This window comes from Triturus cristatus, chromosome 3_2, assembly GCF_964204655.1.
Source record: "Triturus cristatus chromosome 3_2, aTriCri1.1, whole genome shotgun sequence".
NCBI classification, from domain to species: Eukaryota; Metazoa; Chordata; class Amphibia; order Caudata; family Salamandridae; genus Triturus; species Triturus cristatus.
The window spans coordinates 956,099,161-956,122,993 of NC_140584.1; the positions used below are offsets into that span (position 1 = coordinate 956,099,161).

Consider the following 23,833-nt stretch of genomic DNA (forward strand, 5'->3'; position numbering starts at 1 on the left):
CACTCCTGAAGGAGTATCTTGGCGCTGTACTAATCAAGCAGCTGGGACATTCTAAAACAGCAATGTTTTAAAAAGTTGTAAAATCTGGGCAGGTATTGACATGAAGAGGGAGTTTATTCCAATGGTGAGGAGCCGTATATAAGCAAGATCTGCCCCCAAATCTTGCAGTGCGAATACATGGAGTCTCCAAGAGCACTTTGATTGAGGACCTTTAGACTCTGGAGGGCTGACAGTAGCTTAGATGTGAGTGCACATAGACATGACTGGCCTTGTGCGTCAAGCAGCAACGTTTGAAAACTGCCAGTTTTCTTATGGGCAGTGCAATTTTCTTGAAATGGGGGTAGAAGACGAACGTGCCAGTAAGTTGCAAATCCAACGAGCGGCTGAGTTCTGTGCTACCTGTAGCTTGGTCAGTAGGGTATCATTTACTGTTACCAATAAACCATGTCCATTGTCCAGGCGACTAGTTATAAGCATATAAGCAAGTGCCACAGGAGGCATTGACTTGGTATTTCATGGACAGTGATTGGTCTATTTTTACTCCAAGATTCTGAAGTTCTGGAGGCCACCAGTCCACTGACCATATCTCGCTGGCTTTACCGAATAACATAATCTCGGTATTATCGCTTTTAAGTTGGAGTCAATAGTTTTTGTACAGGCACCAAATTCCCTCATGCAACCCACATGTTAATCTTAGATTTGAAAGAGTCCGCTAAGTAATCACCGAGATCTTGGGAAGCCACAATAACGGAAGTGCAGGCACATGGTTTCACAAAGCTATTTAATGCTTTATATAGTTCTTTTGTGGAGTTGTCTGCATTGGCAATTGTAGAGGTTATATATGCTTTCCTCGCTGCCTTCATCATATTATAATAGTTATTTAACCTAGTCCGATATTCTGCTTTGTTCGCTGCAGATTTTGTGAGACGCCATCTGAGTACCATGGAGCTTGATTTCTAGAGGAGGCGGAGACAGATTTTTAAAAGGGGGCTATTTGGTCAAGTGTTATTGTTAAGGCGAATTGAAGATGGTGGCAAGCTCATTGCTGATCGTCTTGCTCGCTATGTTGAAGATGTGGTGGGGACATGAGTCCATGTGTGCCCCTGAATGTGGCCAGAGTTCATGATGGCTGTGGTGTTTTGAGAGGTGAGCTGGTCCTATTTGTTGAGCAGGTGGTTGGGGTTTGCATCTGTGGGAGTGAGGCGCCTGAGGGTGTCGGCGGCAGTGGTTTTGGGCTTGAAGTTTTTGTGGATGTTGGAGATCTTGTCGTGGAAGGAGTCTGCCAGGGTATCTCAGAGTTCCTGGGAAGGGGTGATGTTTTCAGTGGCTATGGGGTTTGAGAACTCCCTGACTATGTTGAAGAGTTCTTTGCTGTGGTTGGAACTGGCTTCAATGCGGTCGACAAGGGTTCCCCTCTTTGTCTCTTTTAGGAGTTGGTGGTATTGTTGAGAGATTTCTTGAATGTGGCTTGATCTGTGGGTTCCTTGCTGGTGCGCCATTTCCTTTCAAGTCGCTTGCATTTCTGATTTGTGGCTCTCAGTCCTGCGGTGTACCAACTGGCTTGTATGGAGGTTCTCTTGAGTTTGGGTTTGACGGGGTGACACTGTCAGCGCAAACGGTGATCTATGTGGAGAAGTTCTTCTGCAGGGTCGGGGGTGTTGAGGACGTCTGTCCACAGGCTCTCTGATACTTTTTTCCAGCTGTGGTGAGATGTACTGGGTGGCTTGGTGGTGGGTCAGGGAGATCCTGTGATGGTGAAGTGGACGATGCGAGTTCGGTCCAGGTGTGCTCGGTGACATGGTTATATTTAACTCTGTCGTTGCTTGTGAAGATGGGGTTGAGTGTGTGTCCTGTGATGTGTGTGGTGATAAGTTGGGTGAGGCTGATCATCGTTTCAAGGAGGTTGGTAGTCTTGGTGTCGCCGAGGTGAAAATTGAGGTCTTTGAGGAGGATGAAGTGTTTGGAGTCAGTGACGAGTGGAGCAATGAATGCGGGAATGGCGATGCAGACGCTGGATTGAGATCCTGGAGATCTGTAGGAGAGGGTACCTCAGATGGTGGTTTTGCCGCCAGTTTAAAGTTGGAAGTTGATGTGTTCCATGACTGGTGTTGTGTTGTCTGCGGTGGTGGTGCAGTGGATGGTTTATTTGTGGAAGATGGTGAATCCACCTCTGTGTGCTATCTTGTAGCCGTCTGGCGTTGCTGAGGTGATGGATGGCGGGGATGCAGGGTTGAGCCAGGTCTTGGTGAAGAAAACGATATCGGGGGTGAGAGAGGTGATGGTGTTCCAGATAGTGGTGGCGTGCTTGCAGAGTGATCGGCGTTGAGCAGGTGGCAGTGGAGAAGTTCTGAAGTAGGCATGGTAGCGGTCGTCTTGTGTGCAGGTGCTCCGGTGTTGCAGGTGCTCCGGTGATACAGGTGAAGAGCCAGTGCCAGCAAGAAAACGGTCCTACTCTTTAACGTGGAGAGGTGCTGCAGTAGCTGTTGTTGTGGAGTCTGGGAGCTTGACGGCTGTGTATCTGCTAGTAGCGGGAGTGCCAGGGTTCCTGGCGCTGGGCGCGGTCCAAGCGCAGACAGGCACAGACTGGCATGCCTTTGGCGCATGGCTGCTGTCTACATTAAGTTGGTCCTGGGAGGAGAAAGGGAGGGAGGGCCGGACAACTGGGCCGGCGAGGACAGGAAGAGGGGGGAAGATGCGTCAGGAAAGCTAGACTGCTGAAATACAAATACAAGTTAAATAGAGGCAGTAAATAACTATACAAGTTGAACTGAACAAAGAAGAGTTAGACAGAGTTGAGCACAATAACAAGAACATTCAGAAACCAGGGAGTCAGCAAGGGACCTCCTCCACTAGATCAGAGGAACCTGAGCAGCCCATCCTGCAACATGTCCAACAGGAGCTCGATGCTCAATAAAAGTGGATCTTCTTTCACATGCAAACTGGGAGGATTGTCACCAAACCTCCTCCAAAGGAACTTGTCCAGGAGCCTTCACCTCCAGCTAAGGTCAAAAAGCACCAGGATAGGGCACTAGCCCTCCTCAACTTCTACTCTTTCTTCCTTCTCCAAGTCCACATTATGCTCCTCCTCCACCTTCCTAGCTCCTCCCTCCTCTCCCCGCTTCACCATCGCTACATGCGGACAACCTATGCCTACGCGGCCCCTTTCGACCCTGAGCCTAGGGACGACCCATTGGACCACTATGACGTAGACCGACCTGGAAACATAGACCCAGACCCCTGCTTTGCCAAACCATCCCCTTCTAATGATGCCATCTCCTAGTTGCTTAAGGTCCAGGGAGATGAGGACTTCCTTTTTGAAATTCTGTCCTCAACTCTGCGTTCAGTACAGTTGCTCTCAATGCTGAAAGGTATGCTTAAAACTGCTCCTGAGACCTTCAAAGAGCCTGTGAAGGCCAGGGTGGTCACCTCAAGGGTCGTTTTATTTTACACACAAAAATATAATCTCTCACCCTTTGATGCCCCCCCCCCCCCCTTACATCGTAGCCAACTCCTACCAAATTATTTAGTGGTCCACGCAGTGTGTAAATGTGCAGCTGCCCAGGGCACTTGCAATGCACCTCTTCCAGATAAAAGCAGAAAGATTAACGCAGCCAGCATGCTATGTGCCGCCCAATCGTCGACTCACTGGAAATTCACCAACTCCATCGGACTGCTAACCAGATATGCCCAAGCCCACTGGGACGAGAAAGAGGAGCTTCTCCATCATATCCCAGATCAATATAAGAAACTAGGCAATGAGCTTGTTTTTGAAGGTAAAGTCCTCTCTAACACTACTATTTGATGTGCCCTAAATACAATGGATACTGCAGCGCAAGGCATAAATGCAAGTGTCCTCATTAGGCGCCAGGCCCTTCTTTTTATTTTATTTTATTTTTTTTCTTTTTATTAACAAAATTCAACATTTGGTCACTTCACAGTTTAAAATCAATAGAGTTACAGTGTTCAGCCCCAAGCCCCTGGACCGTCCCTCAGTGCAATAAGGTACAATATAACAGGATCTGACATTTTCACCGTCTTATGGGGATACCGTTTCTTCTGGGGAAGAAAGGACTGGGGGCTCGCAGATGTTGCCCCGGTATGCATTCCAGGGAGACCAGATCGCCACCCACTTCCCGGGGCACCCTCTCGAGACATATACTATCTTTTCCTGCAGCATGCACCAATCCATGTCTTTTTTCCATGCTCCAAGCGATGGCGGCGTTTCCGCCCCCCCAGAGGTGCGCTATATTACGCTTTGCAACCGTCAGTCCTAGTGTTGCCCATATTCTGCCTTTAACCGGTAGGTCCGTGGTCTCCCAGATGTTTAAAAGGCATCGTTTGGCCACAGGCCGCGACCTCAGCCCCCACACCTTGCTTATACAGTTGTGTATCTTTGCCCAGTATGTTTGAACCTGCGGGCACTCCCATAACACATGAAGAAATGTCCCCCTGTCCCCACACCCCCTCCGGCAGAGCCCGTCCACACTCCTCCCCATCGACACCAGCCTAGTGACCGAAATATACACCCGGTGCAATACCTTGAGTTGCACGAGCCGCAGTTTTGCCGATATCACCACTTCCTTTGGGGACGATAGCGCCTCTTTCCATTCCTCCTCATCAATTTCAAGGCCATCCTCCTCCCTTTGAGGGGCCCCAGCGGGTCCGGGGAGTGATGTATGAGTTTTTTGTAGGTGAGGGATATCGCCCTCTCGGGCAAGTGACCTTCTAGCAGTCTATCCTCTAGGGGGGGAGGAATCTGGGAGCGACATCCCCGGTGGAATGTTGGATTGAAGAGAGTGGCGGACCTGCATATACCGGAAGAGTTCTGAGGGCGCCAAATCATGCGATTGCTGTAGTAAGGCAAAGGGCACCACACCCCCAGCCCCCCCACAGGACTCCTATGCGGGATGTACCGATCAAGGCCCAGTTTCGAAAGCCCTTAGTGCGTCCCAGTGATCCGAGCTGCTCCGACACCCAGAGCGGGGTTGCCTTTGTCAGTTTGCCAGCCCACCCTTCGGTTGACAACATGCCACAGTTGGACCGAGTGTTGTGCGGGTCCCGTGAGGTGAAACATTTTGGGTTGCGAATAGAGTGCCGCCTCAAAATTCCCTCCGGGGAGGAGCCACCTATCCATCCCATAGCCCGAGTCGTCCCCACTGCCGTACGTGCCCTGGTTGATGCCCGCAAGGTGCACTGCCCAGTAATATTTACGGATGTCCGGCAGGGCAATGCCCCCATCGTACCACCCCAAGGTGAGTTTCTGGAGAGACATGCGCGGCGCGCCACTCCACAGCATGTCCCTCTGAGCGGCTTCAATCTCTGCAAAATATTTGTGTGGTACTAGATCTGGGTAGTTTTGGAGCGCATACAGAAACCGCGGCAGGGCCATCAAGTTGAACAGGGCCGCACGCCCCAGCAGCGTCAGTGGGAGCCTTTTCCACACCGAGACATCCCTCTGGAACCGTTGCAGAGGTGGCCTAAGGTTGGCATCAAAACGTGTTTTTGCATCCTTGGAGATGTAGATTCCAAGATATCGGAACCCCTCCGTGGCTATCTGGATCGGGCAGTCACGTGGAACCAGCGGTGGGGCCCCATGCAACACATAGAGCAAAGATTTCCCCCAGTTGATTTGGTAGCTGGAGTTCCTCCCAAAGCTTGTAAGGATTTCCAATGCCACCCGGAGTGACCTCGCTGGGGAAGCAAGATAAAGCAGGATGTCGTCCGCATACAGCGAGATCCTGTCTTCCCATCCCCCCGCCCATTTCAGCCCTCGTATTGAGGGATCCTGTCTTATCCAGGGCGCCAGGCCCTTCTATGTAGAGCACTTGCTCGGACCGCAGACTGATCAGATGCTAGAGAAAGTTAAAAGGGACAAAGACACGGCTAAGGCTATGAGGGCCTTCCCAACGCCTTCTCCCTGGTGTTCCTTTAGTAGGTTCCAGATCACCTAGCACTATGCCTACTATTTGCAACACGATTAAACAAGAATGCTGCTACTTTGCTGGCAGTCGGTGGCATCCAAGAATAAGGGCAGATGCGTTTTTGATCTTATGGTGCAAGACCGCTTTGTATACCTTTCTTCCTCTTCCTCTTCCAAGATAGGTCCTTGCCGGCTGATATGATTGTTCCAGCTTGCTCTCGCCTGTACTGGTTCACAGATATCCTTCATCTCTTAGAAGTTTCGCCCATTCCTCTAGGGAAACCTCAGTCTACTTTCAAGAGCCAATGTACAGGTTCTATACATCACCACTCTTTGACCCTGAACATATGATTATGGCCTCAATCAAGTCTCAAATGCATCTTCATTAAAGTACAGTAGGTAGCTGTCTCGAGTTTCAGGAGACACATCTCTTCTGCCGACAAAGATAATTAAAGGTTTTATTAGAGGTCTGTTAGTTTCCTAGAGATTTGTTCAGGACATTTACACTCATCCAGGTTCATCCACAGCAACAGTAACTGAACAATATCCTTGGCCAGTCAATGAAAGATCCAACCTTGCATAAAGCAGTCATTGAATTTATATCCTGTAAAATATTGTATTGGCCTCATTTCTGCTAGACAGTCTGCGAAATCCAAGCATTCACTCACCATCAAGCCATCTTGCCAACAATTTTACAAATCCAATCCTACTGATATTACCTAAATGAGATATTTAAACTAAAAACATTCTTTCAAGATCCCACCACCAGTGTGGAGAGGGTGATGCACTCATTGGACATAGGAGGGCGTTTGTCCTATTGAGTGTTTTAGTTTAATCAATGTTGGTTTTCAAACACTTTGTTGTCTTCAGCCTCCCGAAAAGAAGCTATCTGCTTTCAAAACAAGGGATGGTAAGATGGATTGATGTAGCTACTTTCTGGCATCTATAAACTGTTGTACCTTGCGATGTAGGCTATCTGCCCACTCAGCCTGACATATTGCAGTACAGCAGCACTTGGTGCAGGATTTCATCTTTTGGAGAGGTGCAGGCGGCTGTGTAGAAAAGTTGCCACATACTGACAAGACATTACAGTTTGGATACTGATTCTGCAAGAAACTCTGCTGTTGACCATGTGGTTTTATGACGTATTTAATTTACTTTTTTTTATCACTAATGTTATATTCTGTTTATTATTGCCTAGTATAGTATGCATTAATGTATAAAATACTGCTTGCTATTCTGGTTCGAGTCTGAAATATTCACTCCTTTAGAAGAGATAAATTGCTTACATGTACCTACAGTTCTCCAGCATTGGTATCTTTCATAGATTTAAATGTGGCTCTACCACCTTTGTATTCAGAGACTGTAATTATAATTATCCTCTCACTAGTGCTATAGAAATTTGAAGTATGTATGCCTCTAAGATAGTGGAATTCAATGCACTATGACCTCATTGGCTGGAGTTTGTGTCTTTTCTAATGAGGCAATTAAAGTGACTTTGCTTGTACTGTTTTCAGGGCAAATTCTTTGATACGGCTATTGAAATGTCAAAGTTGGAATTCTCAGTTTGACAATAGGGAATGATTCATGCATGTGAATATCTGAAAGATTCAAATGTTAGAGAACTGTAGTTACAGTTAACTAACGTATTTCTTGTTCTGTCAAAATTAATGGCACCTACATTTAAACTAAGACACATTCACTTTCCAGTACTGGTACTGCTAATAGCATGAATTCTATCATTTCATCAGCCAGGAGACTTAGTGAAATACTAACCCTGTGCTTTGTTGATCCATTTCATAAGTAATTATGGATTATTATATGAATCAAATGAATTCAGTTCTGAATTTTCCAAGTCCCTCCTTTGCAACAGTTATCTCTTAACACCACAGATGTCACAAGAACTGACATTAAAATATTGTTAATTATGAAGCTACTCGCTAGGCAATCTATGGTTGGGTGGATAGCTTACTGTGTGGCTAAATGCTATTCCAACACATTCTTCCTGCACAGGACTGAAACCTTGTGTGAAGTAACATAGCTCAAGCATCTTTCATGAGGTATATCTTTCCCCCTGAAATGTGCAGACCAGCATCCTGGAAATCAGTAGATACCTTTGTTAGGCCCTCCTGTTTGGACACTGGCTCTAGAATTAACACACAAGACGAGCAGGCATCTCTGCTTAACATTTTTGAGCGTCTCTATGTTCCTGTGTGTTTAGGGGATGAGTTGCCATTCTTTTCAGTGTTTATGAATATCAATGAAAATCCCATGATAGAGAATAAAAGCTAGATATCCAACAGGGGTAACTTCACTGAGCAGATGACTGACCTGTATCCTCCCTGCTAAACAATGGCTGCCTTAAAGTGACAGTGCTAAAAAGGTTAGTTAAAATTAGGGATTTTCAATTGGGCAGTTCACTATATTAATATTTAATTTAATATTTTAAAAAGCTGAATCTGTTTTACTCTTAAAGAAAATAGGGCTCTTTGGGAGAAGTCTTTTGGGACTCTAGACAAAGTTTAAACATCAACTTTCCTCATTTGTGTTGCCTCTAGGTGCAAGGGCGTATGACCGCCTGAAGAAGTCTCGGGAGGAGGCCCGCTTGAAGCGCACCATGCTCTCAGAGGTGCTCCAGTACATCCAGGACAGTACAGCCTGCCAGCAGTGGCTCACCCATCAGGCTGCTATGTATGTTCGGCGGACAGTTCTTACACGTTCTCAGTTTCACCGCACTGACACCTGAGAGGTGTATCTGCCATTAATACTGAATGCTCACCTCTCCTGAACATCTGGGAACTCCAGAAGTTGAACTTGTAGCAGCCTTTGTCCAAATCTGAGCAGAGCCCTGCTATGTCTAAAAGATCAGTCAAGCATCTCATTTTTTTCTTTGTCACTATAAAAATGTAACAGGATGTTTTATTTTGTAACCATTTGTGTTTGACATTTTTGTTCATTGTACCTTCCATCACATATATTTGGTAGGTCCCATTGAGATATTCAACTGGATTAAGGGGAATTGGTGTCTAACGGAGAACTGTCTGCACTCCGCTGGAAATACCAATTCTGTTTTGTCAGAGGAGATCTGGCACCCAATGCCCAGAGTTCCAATCACATCCTTTCCCACTTGACCACATTTTGGCACGCCGTACATATCACTTCAGCTCCATGTGCTTATGTTCCCTTTTCTGCCAAAATGGGGGGTGTTTGTAAACCAGCTAAACACAAATAGTATTTTGTTATTTAAAAACGTAACACTTATATTTTGAGATGAAGCAAAATGAACAAAAGTGCTTATAAGTTGAACAAATATACTAAATTCCTAAAACCGTAGAAAATGTTGAGAAATATTTCTCTTAAACACGAAAGACAGGGTATTGAACAAGCCAGGCATCAAAATGGAAGCTATTTTCAGGAACTCCTTTCCGAGCCTTGCCACCAGTGGGAAATTTTCAATCCAGCATATGTGACCTAAAGTCAGAAACTGCTTTCTGAGAGTTAGCATTATGGCGGTTTTTATAGTGTTTTGTCTCGAACTATTCTGCAAACCCACCAACCGCTTCACAACTTTTATCTTTACAGCTGACCCTACATTGAATCAAGTGGTCCACGATAGAACAGATGACTTAATGTTTGGAAGACAGTGGATGGCAATGCTTTGCTAAAAATATGTGGTGCTGACATTGATCCATCGAGTGAATGATGTCACGGTACATCTCAAAACACAACAGGCTAAAAAAAGAAGCATTTTAGAACACCTATAGATAGTGATTGTTACAGATGTAGGACTAGACAAAGAGAACTGCTTTTTATCCTCTGTACTGGACGTCCCCTTTAATACATCATGTTTGTATCGGGGACTACAGCGTTTCAACAAAGACAGAAACTCGAAGACAGGCTCTCTAAGTATGAACAGATAGGAGTTCAGAGATTTACAGGCACGGGTGCATAATCCTCATCTGTATTGCTTTGCCGCAGGCTGCTACTCTGCATTTGTTTGTGTGTGTATATCTACATATATTTGATGTTAATGAAGGGTCATTTTCTACATGGCTCAGCCAGTTGTGGGGCTTTGTGATACATAGTTAAAAATATATTTAATGTTCCATCCTTGTATTGATTTTTTTTGGGCTAATACTGCTCATGCACAGTTCTTGTGGCTGCCCTGCCCTTGCTGTTATTTGAGTAGCTAAGCACCTGTGAATGTACTCCTTTTATTATCAGTGCAACTCGCTTGATGGCACTTTTGCAGAATTAATTCTGCTCATTTCACCATTGTTGTCTTATTACATTTATCAAAAATAAAGTTTTGATATAACCTTAAATCAAGAACATTCAGATTCATGGTAACACACACAACTCAATAAATTTTAATTTGTGAATCAGTGTCATTGACTTTGGTGTAAACCCCATGTGCCAGTTAGTCCTTTAAATAGGCTATATCTCTTAGTAATGAGGAGGAGACTAGAACTATTTATTGAAAGGTGATGAAAATAACATAACCAGCAGGGAGAACACCTATGGGAAATCTTTTCCATTGTAACCGAAACAGCTCGTAACTGTTGTTCGCAGTATTATTTAGACAAACCAATTTTCAATGTAGAGATGCATGTATATATAATACACGTTTAGCACCCAGCTTGCATTCTAAAACCACATAAATTCTGTGAAACGTTAGGTGTTGTATAGTCATTTAATGCATGTTTCCTAGCTTTTGTTTAAAAAAATATATATTTTTGGCAGATATAGTGTTTGTTTGCCCAACACTGTATGATGCAATATTGCCTAAAGGTTTTATGACCTCTTTGTATTCCTTCAATCTATTGTGGATTTGAATCAATTTGAGAAATGCAAATGTAAACCCAGTGAAGAAAATGGAATACATTTATAGCGCAAATTGACGCCACTGCACCATCCAAATACAAAACGTAATGTTCATTGAGTTTTTTCATTGAATTAGAATATCTCATTAAATGTGCTGGCTGCCGAAACATGTTTTAAGAATAGGTACAATTTTCATTTTTGAAAATCAACCTGTACATGCTAACATTTTCTGATTCAAATCCAATTAGAATCAAATTCAGGTGCCGAGAAGACACTTGCTGAATAACTGTTATTTGTTTTAAATGATTTCAACCCTGATCTCTTTCCTGCCGTCCCCTCCTCCTCAAACAATGTTTCAAACCCCTCCCACGTTCCCAGCTGAAAATAAACACAAGAAATGGAACCAATAAGTATTGACTTTCACACACAATGATTTTGACACTGTACCGGTAAGGAATTCAAAAAGCCGATGGCCTTGGACTACAAAATAGAGTGCGCTAGGCAGTTCATTTTATCCGCTTAGCACGTATCCCTTAACACAGATCTGCCTCTTTTATTGTTTCCCCTATAAACCAAACCCAAGACATTGGGTGCAGACCTTGATGCAGAAAAGGGTGGTTGGAAAAAATATTACAAAAATACAGCAACAAAGGGAATCACTTCTGTTATTTCTTTAGTCAAGAAATAAAGACCCTGAACAGTAATTTCATCCCATACTCAGTCTAAAGAATGTAAACCAATGGATAAAATACCAAAAGCTCATAACATTTGCATAGCTTTTGGTTAAACCACAACTGCTTCAGGTGAGATTAGATATGTTCCATATGTTTACTTGATGCATATTTTCACATTTGTTGTGAGACACAGAAGAGACCCACAGCATTTAACATGTTCAGTTAAGATTATCAGTGCAGAGCTGTTCCCTATGGATTACAATCATCTGAAGTTGTTCATTCTAAGAGTTTGGCAGTGGTGGCAGCTTTTTTTTGCAAAGCCCAGTGATATGAATCCACCTATACTTAGATGACATTTGCTCGAAGTCCACTCCTATCCAAATGTGCAGCACGATTTGTAAAGAAAATGCTGTGTTCTTCATGAATCTCCACTACAACATATTCAATACTTGGAAGCAGTCTTGAAAATAAAGTTGCAAAATGTATCCTTCGGAATGTAGTTAACTTGAGGTGCCCTCTCATCTGGCCAGATCTCCCCCTTTCTAGGTTCTATGGCATTGTGTATTGTCATTGTTACAAATGCCCAATTCAGCATCATGGCTCTGGGGGATTGGTGATGCCAGAGCATAGGACATTGAGTCAAGAGCTGACTTTCCACTAAAGTTCTTCATTCTACTGTGGTGGTGTTAAAAGAAAACATGTTAATGCAATCTAATATTAAATGGACAATGGTTGTCAAAGAACCAAGTATGTCATATATGCATAGAAGAACTAGGAGCAGACTTTCTATCTTTGATGTGCTTTTTGCCTTCTATAGCATTACGTTCCATTCTGAACCAAATAGCTGATGCCCTCAACAGCGCTCAACATGTTCAGTGAGAAGAGATCCAGAATTGAGGATCTGAAAATATTGAACTGTTGCCTTTCTCGGAATGCCCACATCACTGCAGTTCATCACCAGGCTTTCAAAACACCAAAGCGGGCAAGCATCTTGTAAAAGAACAATATTAGGATTTGAATGACAAGATACTTAAGAACTTCTTTGCTGCTTGGAAACTCAAGATTTCGATTTGTATGCTAGTTCACGCACACCTTAATGTATTGTTCCCAAAGCCCTAATGCAAACTGAGTTCCCTTTTCATAGAAATATTTTTTTACTCCTTTCCAGCAATACGTTTGTTTTCCAACTTGATCATCAAGCTGAAGCAGCACAGATCGAGAATCATCCCTATTACTCCCGACTAGACATAGTAATGATGTTACTAGGAACATCTTTCCCAAACACGCTGGCTGGATTTTCAGACCAAAATGTCAAGTATTTTGTTACTCTTGTTCTTCATGAATCTAAGTTCTCTAGCATTGTTATTACTAAATACTTCAGTTGTCAAAAGACCCTTCATAAAATATCTTGATATATTTGGATCATCATTTAAAGTATGAGTCTGTTTGTACTTGTTTAGCATCCTCTAAGCAATCTGTAGCTAGATGGATAGTATATTGGATCAGTTTGTTATCATAAAGCCAGCAGACCTCATACAAAAATCCCTAGTGTTAACTGACTGCTTTGCGTTTTAGAACAGTGCAGCCATTGGAATCCTTAAGCACACAGTCTTAAAATGTCATCAGATGAAGAATCATGTTATTTGAGGCAGTTCCTGTTTTTTTTATTTTAGACTTTTGAAGTGAGCTTTTCAGCTAAATTTGTTCTATCGTTCCTGAATTTGATGCTAATTAGTACAGTTTGCAAAGCTTCCTCCTAAAGGATGATCTCTTATAATCTGTTCCGAGATTCAGCTTATATGATAAAATGTTACACTGTTTATGAATTCAAGTAACATAACCAATGGCTAGGAAGTAAAATTACAAGTTGGTAACTATCTTTCTATGATTTTGATTGGTCGGAGTGGTGAGCAAGTGTGGTCCTGTAAGTCTATCTAGACCATTAAAGTTAGACGTTATGTTTGACCCACATGTATGAGTAGATTCTGCTCTCAAAACTATACCAGAAACTAGCTATGCATTGTGGAAGGAATCAGTAACTTTGTGTTTAGTGTTTTTTTCCATCTTTTCTTACAAAATATTTCAATATTTTGCAGTGATTCGGGTCTTGCACCTCCAACGCCTTCATCTTCAAATTCAGGTAAGCAGATTTTTGGTTTTAATTGTGAACTTTAGAGCACTGCTTCTACTGATTGGTGGACATTATTGCCATCTTGGATTTATCGCTGATTCTTTTATAACAGGTGGGACAGCTAACGGCTCTCCCAGTGGTAACAGCCAGGCTACCTCTGACAGCCTTGCCGTTTTTCACAGTAATGCCAGAAATGGAACTCCCGTTTGCTTATTGGTGAAACTCACTCTTTACAAAACTGAATGTCAGAGGAAAAACAAGAAAAATTGTCCTGTTGAAACCCAAAGCAGAAAATATGCCTTGCAGCAAGCACTTCACACGCCCATTTCAGAAGATTAAATTGTTGTTGTGCAATCTGGAATTATGAGGTATACTACAAGACACAGTTTGTCTTATGCTACGTTTAAAAGCCTGTAGAGCACAGGAACTCACCAGTAACAAAGAGCACACACTTACGAAAAAAACAAAACATGAAGTGTGCCAGCAGATTGTATTCCTACTTATTGTAAAAAGAAAGAAACCACTGATTTAAAAAATCTAAACTTAGCCGTGACTCCCAATAGCAGGGATCATGTGCAGTAAAAATGTCCTGACTAGCCAGCCTTTCTGTGTGATTGGAGATTCTAACATTTCAGAGCCTTGAGGTTAAAAGAACAATCCTGGGATCTGCATGTTGCTGAGTGTAATACAGCAGATTTCCGATACAAAGTCTTTTACATTCCACAGAATAAAAATAGAGCCATAGGTCGGGGGCAGCTGTTATTTTATACAAAGCTATGACAAAGTCAATTATCATTATTAAAGTAAAAAATGAAGTATTCTGCAGGTATGCCTGGGCTGTTTAGCCTCGAACTTGGAGCTTTGAAAAATCTAATTAAGTACATGACCTGGATAACTAAAGATAAATGACCATTATGAAATTAAATGTATTTTTTCTTGTTTGACTTCATAGTGGACTGTGGTTTAGGCAAAAAAAATGCCTTCTGAGTTTTTACTAGTATCAGTGCTGAGCATAGTAAAGTTTACATGTTTTTATTTTGTCTTTTTTTTTTTGGGTTGACGTATTGGTTGCGACATAGTTAAAGAGTGTTATTTACAGATAAATTATATAATTACTTTTTCTGATAACTTGTTTAAAGAGGCTGGTGTATAAGGACCAGAGTCATCGACTGTGATCATTAGAATGCATGTTATATTTTTGTTTGCCTCAGAAAAAATGTTTGGTACTAACTAAAGGTTGGAATAAAAAGTAAACAAGAACAATGAATATTAATCAGTGCATAGCTTGTTATTGTATGACTAAAGCTTTGTATGCATAGCATTGGCATTTATTTATGTAATGTACACAGCCAGATTACAACCTTAATTATCATGAGATGATTATCAGGGGCACCACTGGCATCCAATTTTGGTCCTTGCTGATGTTTCGAAAATGTATAGTATTTACATTTATTAAACAAGCTACATCTCTGGGTTTAGAGAAACGTCTTTTATTTTCTGTTTTACATATTAGGTAGACGGAGTGCACCACCCCTGAATCTTACTGGTCTTCCAGGCACGGAAAGGCTGAATGAGAAAGAAAAAGAGGTATGACAAGAGACATTTCTTCTGTAAATTGCAAGACCGCGTGTGTGGGCAGATGGGCATCTTTATCCAGTATGAATTTTTAGCTGTGGTTTCCACCCCTCCCTGTAAATATTCCTGGTAGATTTTGAGAGCAGTCAGTATTGATTAGCAGCATGCATCTGTTACAGAGTCGCATGTGATGGAAAAGCCCTGAATATGGCATTAAATTGAGGTTTGTTCAGATTTCCCTCCTTCACGGTCGTTTGGTAATTGCCTGTACAGGCAGAGAAATAGAAACGTTTCTCTAAAAGGAATGCTGCCACTTTAAAAGAAGTTGGAGCATTCTGCTTGTATGGGGAACGCCTTTATTTATATATCGTCCACCACAACACCCAGTTCCATTTTGTCTTATCTATTAGCCAAAACTCCTGGCATTGGCTTTTATGGTGCTTCCCTTTTTAGATCAATGCTCTGTACTTTCCTTTAATTCCCCCCATTCTCCTACTTGGATGGGTAATTTATTTGCTTACATTTTCAAATTCTGTGGTATTGAAGAAATTACTCTCTCTGCTCTGCAGTCACTAAAAGCTGCAACGAGTGCACTGTATAAGCATTTGCTGACCTCGCATGGTCTGCATCTTATGCCTGGGAAACGGGCATCAGATAAACCGTCCTCTTTTCTGTGTTTCGGTTAATCCAAGTTTGCAGGAAATTCAATTCTCTAATACAAGGAAGCAACTGGTACATCTCAAAGGGAAAGCTCTAGGCTACAAGTGTTGGGGCCATGCGATACTAGATGACCTGCTCACATCTGTCCCCGATTGAATGCTCCTGCTCAGAACTCCCAAAAGACCATATGCTGGGGAGGATCATGAGCCTCGAGCCAGATACCAAACTAGGTTGATAGATCTAATGCCAAACCACTCACTTCAGAGATTGAGCCGGTCTCCTTCTAGGGACCTGCTATCAGTTTTTTGGTAGTTTAGTACCAAATATCACAAAAACTCACCATTCTACCTTTACATTTTAAAAACATACATTAAAAGGATAGCACACCTTCACGGCCAACATCATCACGTCCATTGATTCGTTAGCCTTTTTGGGAAGTTCCTCTTTTTTATAGTATTGAACTTAAGAATAAATAGAAAAAATACAAAACCCTTTACTGATTAAACAGTATTGTTTTATGAGGCCAGGTACTACAACTGAATTACAATCTTTAACAGTGTCCATTTTTCTTACCAGTTCTTTAATAATTTGGCTGTTGCTTAAAGGACTAGCTAGATTCATAGGCCTGTTTTAGACTCCATACACTCACCTCCTACACCACAACCAGTGGGTAATTCTACTAGTCTGCTTAACAATAATTATCATTCCCCGCATAAATAAGCATTGGGAAAGCTAATAAACACTGGCTTTAAGAGACTGAGCTAATTTCTTTTAAGGGCTTTTCCCCAACCAAATGGTTGATGCATGCGCATGCATGGCTGGCAATGTTGGAATGAGTTTCGTATTAGAGAAACCTATTTCCAAGATGAATGCTAATGCATATGAGTGCATTGTTACTGATGCACAAGCTTCATGACTCAGCCAACCATTTTCAATTTATTGCTCTAACATGGCAGAGGACCATGTTGGACCAGTTCATTAAAATGGAAAAAGTCAAAAAAAGTTGCACGAAAAAGGGAGCAAGCAGTGGAGTAGCACTTTGCAACTGCTGGGCCCTCTTCCAAAAGTCTGTCTGTCTATCTATCTATCTATCTATAAATAACACAGTGGTGATCGTTACTGTGTGATTATAGTTTGGTAAGAGTTCCCCAGGATGCTTGTTTCTTGTCCAGGAAGAGCCTGGCCTGGCAGTTTGGGCTGGAATGTTCCCATGAAGATCAGGGTCAAGACTGATTTGTATATGGCTGGGTCCAAGCTGGGGTGGTTTAGTGAGCAAAAAAGCAATGCATTAAACCTATAACTGTGACTGGGGGTGAATGTGTGATTTGTTCAGCATTCCGTCCATCCTCTGTTCTTTTTGCTCTTGTCGCCCTATGTGGGAAAGGTATGCCCAGACATGGGTCCTGTGGTCACTGTGCCACTGAATTCAAGCTAGCGTGGCTGATGAGGGGTGATACCCCGAAAACCGGTCCCAGGATGCTTGGATCTGGTCCAGGGAGGACCTGGCCTGGCAGTTCGGGCTGAACTGTTCCCATGGGGAGAAGGGTCAAGACTGATTTGTATATGGCTGGGTCCTAACTGGGGTGGCGTAGATTAAACCCAGATCTGTGACTGGGGGAGAAAGTTTGATTTGTTCAGCATTCCGTCCATCATCTGTTCCTTTTTGATTTACTCCAGAGATGAGCAGCTACCACTGCAAGGCATTTGGAAAGACTCTTGGTGCTGTAGTTACCCTTAATGCCAGAACTTTGAATTGAAAGTGCTGTTTACTTGTCACGCACCTGAGGTAGTGGCGATTCACAGGGTGGATCAGGATGTGGAAAAAGGCATCCTTCAGGTCGAGCTCGGTCATGAAGTTGCCATGTTGCAGCAGTGGGCTGACATCCTAGAGAGTGACCATTGTGTGAGGAACACCTGTATGCTGCCCTAACAGATCTTGTGCAATCTGGGAAAGGTAGTCACTACTTGGCTTGGCGCAGCTCCCTTCGCCGCATCACCTCTGCCCCTGCCCTTTGCGGTATTCCCGCTGTAGGCACCCCTGGAGCAACCACAGGAGGCTTGCTGATGCAACCGCTGCCTCTGAAACGAGATGGAAACCTCTCAGTGGTGGCTTTTGCGCCACCCCAAAACTGGCCCAATGAGGTATTCGTAAATAATCAAAGTAGGTAGTGAAGAGGTTATGCCTGGAGGGCAAAAGAGGTGGATACGTCGTCCTCTGGTCAATCTATAAGAAGCATAGGGATCCACCCCTGAAGGATATGTGTCCGTGTTCTCCCAAACTAGGTGTGTCTCCTACAATGGTGGAGAATACAGTTTTGTTTAAATACCCCTCACACACCAAATGGGCCCTTGGTGTCATGCTTCATCATGGGGGTCTTCCCGCCCCGCTGCGGGAAGGGGCGTGCTACAACCTCGACTACTTGGGAGCACTATTGGTTAGACAAAGCTATGTGTTGTGTAGGTATGTGAGTGGAAGGGTCAGGAGTGAGTGGAGGAGTGAGTATATTAAAAAATACCTGGCTCTGTGGATAAAACTTTAATGTTCCGTTGAGGTGGTATTGTTAAAAAAAAAAATGGGTAAGAGAGATGGAGGGACTGGGCTATAATGAGCTGTTACTCCTATGTCAACATGTTTCGAAGCCCTCCCCTGGCTTCTTCGTCAGGTCCACGAGATCCCTTCTACACTCAAACTTGAAATTTAAGTGAATTCAGAAAAAAATGTGTATTTACATGTAGATATTACTACGTGGTGAGCACATGTCAAAAATAAACATGCACTGTATACAGTATCTTAATAGGTATGCTACATATTAAAGTATCTGGAAGAAAAGAACATAACGTTAAATGAAACGACATTATCATCACCCATCACAATTGGTGGTGACCTGTAAAAAAATGGACTGAATTGTGATATATTCCATCTTAGCACTATCCGTGAAGATTTAGCCAGTGTTATGTGTTGCTGATGGAAAGAAAGACAATACAAAAAGACGTACATACACTTAACATAAAACACACACACTCTGTCATAATGGTGCGCAGAATGCGCATCCCAGGTTTAGTTTACGCCAACACTGGTGGTATACTGTAATTACCAAAGTGGAGTAAGGTCACGTAGTTTTTCAAAAAAGGATAGTTGCCTCATGAGCCTTAGTCCAGGGTGGGAAGGAGTGTCTGTAGTCAACACTAAATATAAAAAGGGAAAAAAAAGGAATCGGAGACAGGACGTTCGTTTCATGTGGATAGATCCCTACGGGAGGCATCGGTGTTGCTCTGGTGCCCCTGGAAAGTAAAGCGGCTATGCCGTACTTAGTCTTGAGATCACAGCCTCTCCAGAATACTGCCTCCCCGTGACTCCGCTGAACGATGAGACCGTGGGGGGAGTGTCCTTAAATACCATAGTTGATTGGCTTAAAAGCAGCCAAAAAACAAGTGAATCGGTAATAGTGCACTAGACCGCTAACCTTGGTCTTGGGAAGAGACCCACTTCCGGTTTTCTCATTACGGGGGTTCGAAACTCCCGATCTTCAGAAATTTAAATAAAGTCATAGCAGGTTCAAGAATGGAGAACCATTTGATTGTATAGCGTCTAAATCACTAAAGTTCGGATATCATAGTTATATCGGATGGGAAACCGCCGCAAGGGGAGGTTATTTTGTTTGTGGTGCACTAGACCACCCGCCCTGGTCGTGAGTAGAAACCTACTTCCGGTGTCCTTAATTGTGGGGGATCGAGACACCCGGTTCTCCCAAAATTCAATAAGGTATCATGTTCGGTTCAAAATGACAATACTTGTGATCATGTTGCCGTGATTATACGCCTCGTGTATTGTGGTTAGCGTTTCTGTGCTTTCTTGCGGTCTTGAAAAAAATTAGACCGCTTAACCTCAGTGGGTCCACCTCCACTACTAGAATCTTTGAAACCGGCAAAAAATACTAAACGAGATGCCAGAGGGATGTGGTACCCGTGGGACATACATGTTGCTGGAACGCTTATATGTCTCGATTCATAGTCATCACTTCAGGTGAAGGAAACGGCTTTTTCAGAAAAACAAATACAAAAATAAAATAAAAAAGGGGGTGGCACTCTATTGTGCCAAATCAATAGTGCAAGAGCTTGGGTGTTGTATCCATTGAGAGCCAAAACAAGTCGGGGGTTGAAGGGCCCTGAGTTGAACTAGGTTCCCCACGGCAGCCATACCTCGTATGGCCCAAGGTCCTGTTTCAATGCTTTTTATTAGGAAAAAGCATATAGGCAGACCATAGGGTGGTCCCTTGAGGTTCAACAGACCACAGAGGTATCACGTGAGTTGGCCCCAAGGTATATCGTCGTTGAGTCCATCAACATGTATTCTCAAAACGGAATACCCACCGTTGTTCCTTTTGGAAAAGGCCATTTTCATTGGTCAGCTGCTCGATTACTATCCATTGGAGGTCGTCCACTGTGTGCTGATGTGTCAGATAGTGGTTCGCCATTTTGGTGGTTGTCGTTTTGCAACGTATATTGCTTTTATGTTCACCAATGCGGATCTTCACCTGCCTTGTCGCCATCCCAATGTATTCTAAACTGCAAGGGCAAGTTACCATGTACACCACATTCTTGCTGTTACAGTTGGTGAATCTCCTTTGTTCCCACTCGGTGCCATTCCTGAACCTTATGTGTCTGCTTCTCCTGGTTAGTTTGCAAGTGCTACAGTTCCCACGTGGGTGGTGGCCCTGTACTGGTGGTAGAAGTGTACTCCCAACGGATCTCGTATTTTCAAGTCGAGGTCTTGTCTGGACTAGCATGTCCTTCAGATTCCTGCCCCTTTTGTAAGCAATCATGGGTTTCGGAAGTGTTTGATCGCAACACGTGAGGAGTCTGTAGTGTTTATTTATGATCTTGGACACCTTATTGGAGTTTGTGTTTGTTGGAAACAGCCCCACTCCCACTCCGCCGGGTGGTGGTGGACCTTCCCAACACAATGGGGTAGCTTGGCTCGAGTGGTCAGGAAACAGGCACAGTGCTAAGCATACAATATACCCATACAATAACCATGCGTGCATCCGTTCCAAAAACGACTCTACACCGTAAAAATTACGAAAATATTCTTCTTTATCTTTTTCTCTTAGTTGCTGATTGGAAAAATAAATAGGTCAATCACAATATACAAGTTTCAATTAGTGCAGGTCAAATAAATATTGGCTGTTTGATGAAATAAATAGGGGTGATCATAAATAACAGGGCATAAATACAAGTGCAATATATACAGACAATTAAATACTTTGAGGCAATAAATACTGTACCAATAAATATTGTACACCAACAAGTCCTGTGGACCTATAAATATAGTGCAGCAATAAATAGGTAAAAACTCAATAAATACAGTATCCCCAATAAATAATTAAAAGTATACAGCAACACTCATGTAATCAGATGACACTTCAATTCTTAAGGGCTGATATGGCCCAGGCACAGCTTGTAGGGTTGTGGAAGGCTTGAGGGGGGCTACTCCCTGGCTGGGACAAGGCTGAGGCCTAAGCTGAGGTAGATCAAAGGGGGGAATACCAGTGCCCTGGCTTTCTCTCTCCACACAACCTCTCTAGGTTAGTCCCAGTTCACCCCTTGCACAGTCAGGTTGGTTTCAGCACCTCCCTAGCCCCTTAGAGCAGTCTCTCAGGTCTCCACAGGGCCTTAGGCGCCCTCTACTCCACTTACTGCCCTTTTTCTGATGTTCCGACGCCGCTGGAGTCGTGTCGACGCCGTGAGGCGGTTCCGGTTCGGTCTCGGCGGCCTCGGCACAATGTCAGTTCTTTGACGACGCCGGTAGGCGGTTCCGGTCCGATGTCGGCGGCCTCGGTTCGATCTCGACCTCCGATTCGACGGCGTCGGGCAGTCTCTACTCGATGTCGACTTCGGGCGGCTCCGGTCCGATGGCGCTCTCGGCTTCGATGACGTCAGCCGGCCTGGCCTCGATGTCGACTTCCGGCGACTCCGGGGTGCGATCCTCACCCCCGACCTCCGGTGCTCCTCCACACAGCTTCCGGGCGACTCCGGAGTGCGATCCTCACTCCCGACCTCCGGTGCTCCTCTACCTCGGTCTCCGACGACTCCGGAGGGCGGACTTCACTCCTCCGATGACGCCGCTCGCTCGACCTCGGTTCACTTCCTCCTCGACCTCTGGTATTCCTCACGACCTCCGTCGGCGCCCTCTCACGACCTCGGGCGGCTCCGGGTACGACGTCTGCTACTTCAGTCAGCGCCGCTTCTCCACCTCGGGCTCCAGGTCTTCAGGCTACTCGACGCCGGACTCCAGGGAAACCAGTTCTCAGGTCAGAATCTTGCTGTTTTCTTGGTTCTAAGGCCTGTTCCTGCTGTCCAGGTCCTTAGGATAAGTTTCTTCTGTCTTCTTCCCACACAGGGCTATAGGCTGGGATCCATCAGTAGGGACAAGTATCAAGGGTGGGTTTATGGACCCCACTCCAGGCACAAGTTTCCACCCCTGCTGCTTCACTCCTTCCTCCTTCACTGTTGTGCTCCTCTCTCTTCACCAGTCAGGTGCCAACTGCCAGCTCCAACTGCCAACTGCCTCTCTTATCCTCCCAACATTCTAAACCGCCTCCAACGGTCACAGGGTTCTGGAAGCTCCTGGAATGTTCTGGAAGGTGCTGGTAGGTTCCAGTGGATGCTGGTGATGTCACAGGTGGCCACCATTTTGTGCTCCAGGCCCTCAGACAGAAGTTTCAGGGGTAGCTAAAATGGTTCCCTGATTCTGTAGCAACACGAAAAAGTCTGGTGGTTCCCAAAAAGGAAAAATTCAACCAGGGTTTGAGGCAAAAGTGGGACAAAATAAATAATGATGAGGAGGGACCACCCAAAGGGCTGACAGGTCTAACACGCGTCCCCCCCAGCTGAAAGTGGGGAGAGCTACCCAACCCCTTGGGAGTTCTCATCACTAAGGCGGAAATACCTTGAGAGACCGTCTGCATTGGCGTGGTCCACTCCAGGCCGATGTTCCACCTGAAAGTCCATCCCCTGTAGGGAAATAGACCACCTCAACAACTTGGGATTCTCCCCCTTCATTTGCATCAGCCAACGAAGGGGTCTGTGGTCGGTCTGAACCAGGAAGTGCGTTCCAAACAGGTATGGCCGCAACTTCTTCAGAGCCCATACCACTGCAAAGGCTTCGCGCTCTATTGCACTCCACTTCTGTTCCCTGGGAAGTAGTCTCCGGGATAGGAAGACCACGGGTTGATCCAGGCCCTCTTCGTTGAGTTGCGATAACACTGCCCCAATGCCATGTTCTGATGCATCTGTCTGGACAATGAACTTCTTGGAAAAGTCTGGGGCCCTTAAGACCGGGGCCTCGCACATGGCTTTCTTCAATCTCTCAAAGGCTTGCTGACAAGCCTCCGTCCAGACTACCCGTCGAGGTTGTTTCTTGGACGTGAGCTCCGTGAGAGGGGCTACGATGGTACCGTACCCCTTCACGAAGCGGCGATAGTATCCCGTGAGGCCCAAAAATGCTCGGACCTCAGTCTGTGTCTTGGGGGGTTCCCAGGCCATGATGGCCTCGATCTTCGCCTGGAGGGGTTGCACCGTTCCCCTACCCACCAAGTGTCCAAGGTACACTACCGACCCCTGCCCGATCTGGCACTTGCTGGCCTTGATCGTCAATCCAGCTTGTCTCAGGGCCTGGAGAACAGCTTGCAGGTGACGCAAGTGATCCTCCCAGCTGTTACTGAAGACGGCTATGTCATCCAGATAAGCAGCAGAGAAACTCTCCATTCCGGTGAGGATCTGGTTTACCAGGCGCTGAAACGTGGCAGGTGCGTTCTTGAGCCCAAAGGGCATCACACAGAACTGGTAGTGGCCATTGGGCGTGGAGAAGGCTGACCTTTCCCTTGCTCCATCAGTCAAAGAGATCTGCCAGTACCCTGAAGTAAGGTCAAAGGTACTTAGATATTGGGCAGCTCCCAGCCGGTCAATTAATTCATCCGCCCTAGGGATAGGATGTGCATCAGTCTTTGTCACTGAATTCAGTCCCCGGTAGTCCACACAGAACCTCAG

General features: G+C 44.5%; 1 protein-coding gene across 1 annotated transcript in view; it reads left to right on the plus strand.

Annotated features, from left to right (window-relative positions):
• TADA2A (transcriptional adaptor 2A) overlaps positions 1 to 23,833 on the plus strand; it is a 215,335-nt gene that overhangs the window by 149,904 nt on the left and 41,598 nt on the right. The window contains exons 12-14 of the mRNA XM_085649482.1: positions 8,479 to 8,611; positions 13,515 to 13,558; positions 15,063 to 15,136. Of these exons, the coding sequence (XP_085505608.1) occupies positions 8,479 to 8,611; positions 13,515 to 13,558; positions 15,063 to 15,136 (251 nt within the window). The remainder of the gene's footprint in view (positions 1 to 8,478; positions 8,612 to 13,514; positions 13,559 to 15,062; positions 15,137 to 23,833) is intronic.